Source organism: Bombina bombina, chromosome 4, assembly GCF_027579735.1.
Source record: "Bombina bombina isolate aBomBom1 chromosome 4, aBomBom1.pri, whole genome shotgun sequence".
NCBI classification, from domain to species: Eukaryota; Metazoa; Chordata; class Amphibia; order Anura; family Bombinatoridae; genus Bombina; species Bombina bombina.
Genome location: NC_069502.1, coordinates 231755987 through 231762982, shown reverse-complemented (window position 1 = coordinate 231762982; position 6996 = coordinate 231755987). Strand labels below are relative to the sequence as shown.

The 6996-nt window shown below is 34.9% G+C and overlaps 1 protein-coding gene across 1 annotated transcript; it reads right to left on the bottom strand.

Annotated features, from left to right (window-relative positions):
- Positions 1-2354: 2354 nt before the first annotated feature.
- On the bottom strand, positions 2355-4186 carry LOC128655322 (putative nuclease HARBI1). The gene is made up of 4 exons (XM_053708971.1): positions 3780-4186; positions 3420-3498; positions 2541-2842; positions 2355-2451 (listed from the first exon to the last, which is right to left on the bottom strand). Exons 1-4 carry the CDS (start codon positions 3898-3900, stop codon positions 2447-2449), a joined length of 507 nt encoding a protein of 168 aa, XP_053564946.1. The 5' UTR covers positions 3901-4186; the 3' UTR covers positions 2355-2446.
- Positions 4187-6996: the final 2810 nt, after the last annotated feature.

Here is a 6996-nt window from a genome sequence, read left to right as displayed (position 1 = left end):
AACCTCACACAGAGCCAGGAATATGTGCCGGAGACACCTATACAGCCACAAGTGCCCCCCATGGAATCCAATATCCCCGCGCAGTCCCAGCAGGATGCTCTACTGAGGCTCATTCACAGGGAGCTTAGACTTACTAGGCTCCAGCAGCAGCAGGATTTCAGGAGGCTACAGAGCCAGATGGACATACATAATGCTGCACTCGTCCGCCTGGCAGAGGCAGTGGAGAGGGTTGCAGATAGGCCGCAAACTCCCTCCTCACTCGCATCCTCCGTTATCTCCCTGCAGGACCCTGAATCACATCTTTTAGCCTCCCAGCCAGCTGGTGTGCGTCGCCCAAGACGCCACACTTCCATCCCAAGTACCTCTCCTCCAAAGGCCAAATCCCGCCGCAAGCATTAAGAAGTATTTTTCTTTTTAAATTCTTTCAAGATATATAATATCTAATTTTTTTATGAAGCACTTTCTTAAGTGTGATTTCCATCTCATAAATATGCATATATTTTTCTAATCAAAATTAGAAAATATATTTCAAAATTGTTTTAATAGCTGTTTATTTTCAAAAACATTAACAGCTTTATTCATTTTTATTTCACATGATGTCAATTAATATGCAGGTGTAAATTGTTGATAAATGTATGTGTCCTTTTATTGAGGATATTATGCCGTTTAAGAATACTTGGGGATACGTGTCTGAAATTTATACAGTATATGCTATCTAACATTGGTCAACGTGACATGTGTAAATGTTATGATTTATATTCCACAAGCATATGTTGTTTGCTCCTTCAGATGAAGCTAATAAGGCTTATACAGTTATAGAAGAGTTGAAAAGTAAATATTCCTTCCTGTTAATATGGCCAAATACCTTGCATTCATTATAGTCCTATGTGGAATGTAATATCTGAAATATATACCTATCATGACTAATACCTATCATGACTAATGCACTCCTTTTTGTCAAGATTATTATTCAATATTTAGAATAATTAGATAAATGTATCTTTATGATATTTAAGCACTGGTGTATACACAACATATATGTGATTGCCATGATATAGAGGTGATTAATACATTTTAATTGACATCATATGAACAGACACAGACTCTCCCTGGGACCAATGCACAATGCACTTTTAAATTGTTTCAATAACTCCATGTTAAAGACAATACTTCATATCTCTTGAAGTATGTCATATTAAGCACTTATGTATTTTGGTTAATAGTCTAAATATTGCAAATGTATTATCTGCTTTAGCAGACATGACATTACATATATTTTATAAATATTAGTACTATGACACATTATAACTTTAATGTGTCATCGTTTTGTATTGAATAAATATGATTTTCACATTGAAAATTACATTTGAATGAGGGTAAATCTGTAATAATAAAACTCATCTTCATGATAAAAAGATTTTTTCCTTTGACTTATTTTTCTATATTATTTTCTATGAGGTAACCATGCCATTCAAGTGTGCAATCTCAGGGGATTGTATGTATTGATAATGTATCTTTATTTTAAGGATTATATTATATCTGGATTTGTCTCTTTGAAATGAGCATCTGATATATTTCTTAAAGGGATAGCCTATTAAAAATAAAACTCAGGAATTAGAGCATGCAGTATTTATATACTTAAATATGTAATCCTATAATCTATTTAACTTAATTATCATCTGTAATTTAATAAAACAGGAATGTTATCTTAGGAATCTACCCATTTTGAATCTGCACATGGGGAGCGCTTGATGATTGTTGTCTAAATGTAGGCAACAATCAGCAAGTGCACCACAGGTGATGAGCATTAAATGGAATGGCTCCTAAACTTAAATACATGATTGAAATAAGAAACATAAAAGGATTAAATTGATTATGAGTACATATGTAAGTTGATTGGATTTGAATGATTTATCTGGTTCATTAATGTTTTATTGTGAACACACTCTTCCTTTTTTTTTTTAAAGTGACATAAATTCCATTATTTTGCTAAAACATATATATTTAAAAGCAAATCTAATATATTTATATTCTTTATATTTCTTAATATTCTTAGTATCCTTTGATTATAGTTTTATTTAGGTAAGATCAGGAGCAGCATAGAACCTATGTTGGAGCTGTTTATTGTTGCCAACATACAGTATATATCCTGTCTGTCATTGGTTCACCCATGTACTCAATTTTATTAACCAGGAGTGCATAGCTGCTCTTTAAATAATTATACCAAGAGAACAAAGTCATATTTGGAATATAATTAAAATGATATTTTAGATAATTATGTTATACATAAATCATAAGATGAATGCATTGATTAGTACATAGCTGGAAATAAAGAAACATTCACCATGACTATATTTGAGTAAAGTATACATTTATTTAGGGAAAATGTGGTAAATATAGGGATGAGGAGAGAGGGAGGGGAGTGGTATTCCATTTCTGAGAATCTTCAATCTGTAAAACATTAAAAGAAACAAATGTGTATTATTAAAAAACATAATCATAAATAACTAAAAGGTCTCATTACAATACTATAAAAATACCTGAAAAGAATTCTTGAATAGTTGCAGATCTCTCCAAATGGGCATTGAGGGGTTGGGGATGATTAATTACATCAGGCTCAAAGATTTCACCTGGGGGCTGTGGTGTTGGAAGTAAGTCGTTCAACATCCCATGCTCCTGTGCCATGTTGTGTAGACAGCAACATGCCACTATGATTTTAATAGCTTTTTCCGGACTGAATTGGAGATCCCCCCCTGATCTGTCCAGGCAGCGAAAGCGCATTTTTAGAACACCAAACAGTCGTTCTATTATAGCACGTGTTCGGATATGTGCTTCATTATATCTGTATTAAAAGAACAAGAAATATGATTATAATATATAATGTGAAGACAAATCAAATACTAATGAGCTAACTACATTCCTGGTTTGATCTTATAAATCTTTAATCCATTTTATATATATATAAATATATTTATATTGAAGCAGAGAGATTTATAAATGCTTCACTGATAATAGATGATTTGTATTTTGACTGTCCCTTTAAAGGCACTCAGTACAACATTGTTATGTCTGTGATAGTGATATATACACACACACACAAGATAATCAAGCAACAAATGTATGTGCACAAACACAGATATATAGCTTAATAAAGGGGCAGGAGCCCCGAAACGTTGCTCAATAAAGGTGCTGTTGCTCCACATAGAGTGCTACCTGTGTGTTCTATTTCATTACATTTACTGGGACTTTGGAAAAGGAGGTCCTCCAGGTTTGCACCTACATTCACCCAAGAGTGATTTAAAGGGACATTCCTATGAAGTGTGTACTGGTCCTACTTTTCTACAGATTATAGTGAGCATTTTGCAAGGCACAATCAATATTTCTGACACACATGAGCAGAAAATAAATATATATTTTACCTTAATTCAGCAGGCCCAACAACCTGGTTCTCTTTCAATGGTGTCCAAATCCATTTTTTAAGAGGATATGCAGAATCTGCTAAAATATGAATGCATAGATATACAGTATATATATATATAGATATAGATAGATAGATAAACACACATCTTTCCATAAAGCAATGTATGACATAAAATAATGTTATGCATATGTCTTACTATGACATAGTTAATATATATCTTTTAAATGATTAACAATTTATTTATTTAATCAATTTCACCCCCTTAGACACATACATAAAGGATTATAAAGCAATGAAACAATAAAATGTCAAAATATTGAACACATGAAGGCATCATAATATATACATAAACACTTACCGAGGAGATGTCCTTCAGGCATTTGATTTGTCTCAAACAATCTCCACACACCAGAATTCCTGAGGATGTAGGCATCATGGCTACTTCCTGGGAACCCTGCCACAACATTTAATATGCGCATGTTTGCATCACATATAATCTGCACATTTAAGGAGTGGAAGTGTTTCCTATTTCTAAATATTATCTCCCTGCGCACAGGGGGTCTTAGGGCAATATGAGTGCAGTCAATGGCCCCAAGGACATTGGGTATGCCACCTAAAAGAAAAAAGTCCCTCTTAACATCACGCCAACCTCTGGGTGATGTGGGGAAAAAAATAAATTTTCTGCAATTATCATAAAGTCCATCAATAACTTTTGAAAGATGCTTAGAAAGAGTGGACTTATGCACCCCAGTTACAATGCCCCCTGTCACCTGAAAGGATCCAGAAGCCAAAAAATGAAGTGCCCCTAGTAGTTTGGTCATTCCAGGGACAGCCCTGCTTGAATAGCCCTGGCTTTCCAGCCTATCTTGCAACAGGGCATATAACTGATATATTTTCTCCCTGTTGAGCCTGAAACTTTCAAACACCTGCTGCTCATTCAGGGTTTCTATATCCAGCCTCACTCTGGGGATGTCAGGCCTACGCTGTCTAACTTCAGCATTGTCAGCTTCTCTCTCACCCTGCATTTTGAAATATCTGTTCTGAGGTTAGGCTAGGTGTGCTCTTTTTTTATAGCTGTGTGTTGCTTGTTAACATATGTGAAACTGGTGATTGCAATGAATAACATGGGGGGGAGGGCTTATCTTCATCTCATCTAATCCTTAATTTAATGAACAGTTTGAAAGTATATACTTACTCATGACTTTTATTTTTGATATGAACTATAATTTCAACATATATGTAGTTACATATCGGAAATTCAAAGACACTGAATGTAATTATTATATTTTTCCATTTAAATATATCAGCCTTTATCATAACAGTTAAAAGTAATTATTAAAATTATATGATTTATATAGGTCAAATATATATATACAATTATCATACATATATACATGTAGGAGAAGATTATTATTAGATAAAATTATATTTCTATATGTAATTTTTTTTTGATTTTCAATTTCAATGAGAAACAGGCCTCAAAAAGCTCTTTTTTCCTCCTTTACACCTAGTTGAGCTGGGGGTAATATGTCTCAATGTATCGACAGCCTCCGACAGTGTATTAACGGTTAGCGATTTCAATGGAAACCTGGTATAATTTATCGATTAACGGCTTCTATTACTTTCTATGGGACGCGAAAATCTTTTCGGCAGCCGAAGTCCGGCAGCCGATATTGAGGTATAACGCGCCATTGGAAACAGTCGTTAAACGCTATTGCTTTCGACAGCATATTTAACGGTTTGCGAGTGCACGCAAACTGAATTACGACTCAATGGAAGCGAGGCCTCAGTTGGCAATAGATGCACGCTTGTGCAAAACGTCTATGCTCCCTGGAGGAATTTGCTGTATCTCACAAGACCATAGCCATGATGTCTGGCAATGGAAAAAAAAGGGTTTCACGCATGCATAGGAGAGGTACCATTGAACTGCGCATGCGTTGGTTCCTAAGCACTCTCAGGGGATGATGTAAACCAGAAAACCCAGGTGTCCACTTTTATTGGACTATGCAAATTAGACCCACGGTGGGTCTGGAAATCGCAAGTTTTTAGAAAGAAGATTGCGGTGAAATGACTAAAAACAAAAACAAGGTATTTAAGCATTTGAAATGTTTAGATTGACCTAATGAATGATTGAATAAAAAAATAGCTTTTCATATCCCTTAAGTTAACATAGCCTACAGAAGATATTACACTCCCAGTGGGGGGTAGGACAGATAAGTAATAAAATGTTAATTTGCAATTTTTCTCTGTAAGGCCCCAATGATTAAAAGTGCTGCAAGGAGGCAATATATATTTAAAATGAATTTGAAGAGATGTCGAGAATGCCAGCAAAATATTAAATTAAGGCAGCATCGCAGAGGGGCGTTGGTGGCAATGCTGGTGAAATATTCCAAGCAGTATGGTCACCGACATTGGGGATGTAAAGTAAAGGGTCAATTTTAAATATATAGCACCAAGCCTAATAACTATACCTATCTACCTCTAAACCGACATAACCCACCACTGCAAACTAACTCTATGCTACTTTACCCCTAAACCTCCAATAGCCCACTGTAATTAACTTCCTACCCATTTAACCCCTATATTGCTAATACTACACCGCAATAAACTTCCTAACCTATTAACCCCTATACTGCTAACACCCCTAACCTATTAACCCCTAAAATGCCACAACCCACCAATGCAAACTACCCCTACATTACTTGACTACCTAAACACCTAACCCCACCCACCTCTAAGCTAAAACCCCCTAAATTACAAAAAAATAACAAAACCTAACATTACAGAAAACAAAAAACAACACTACCAAAAAATAAAAAAACAGTTATGCCTATACTAAGACTAAGGCCTCTTTTACAAAATTAAAAATAAAATAAGAAACACTATTCTAACACTAAATGTTACTATAACAATAGCCCTTAAAAGGGCTTTTTGTAGGGCATTGCCCTAAAGTGACACAGCTTTTTTTTAAAATAAATACTACAACCTTATTCTACAATAAAATTAACCCCCACCCCTCAAAAAAGCCTAATCTAAAAAGTCCTAAACTAAAAAAAAAAAACTATCCTAAAAAAAAATTGCCCTGAAAAACATAATTTATGTAAGAACTTACCTGATAAATTCATTTCTTTCATATTAGCAAGAGTCCATGAGCTTGTGACGTATGGGATATACATTCCTACCAGGAGGGGCAAAGTTTCCCAAACCTCAAAATGCCTATAAATACACCCCTCACCACACCCACAATTCAGTTTAACGAATAGCCAAGAAGTGGGGTGATAAGAAAGGAGCGAAAGCATCAAAAATAAGGAATTGGAATAATTGTGCTTTATACAAAAAAATCATAACCACCACAAAAAAGGGTGGGCCTCATGGACTCTTGCTAATATGAAATAAATGAATTTATCAGGTAAGTTCTTACATAAACTATGTTTTCTTTCATGTAATTAGCAAGAGTCCATGAGCTAGTGACGTATGGGATAGCAGATACCCAAGATGTGGAACTTCCACGCAAGAGTCACTAGAGAGGGAGGGATAAAATAAAGACAGCCAATTCCGCTGAAAAATAATCCACA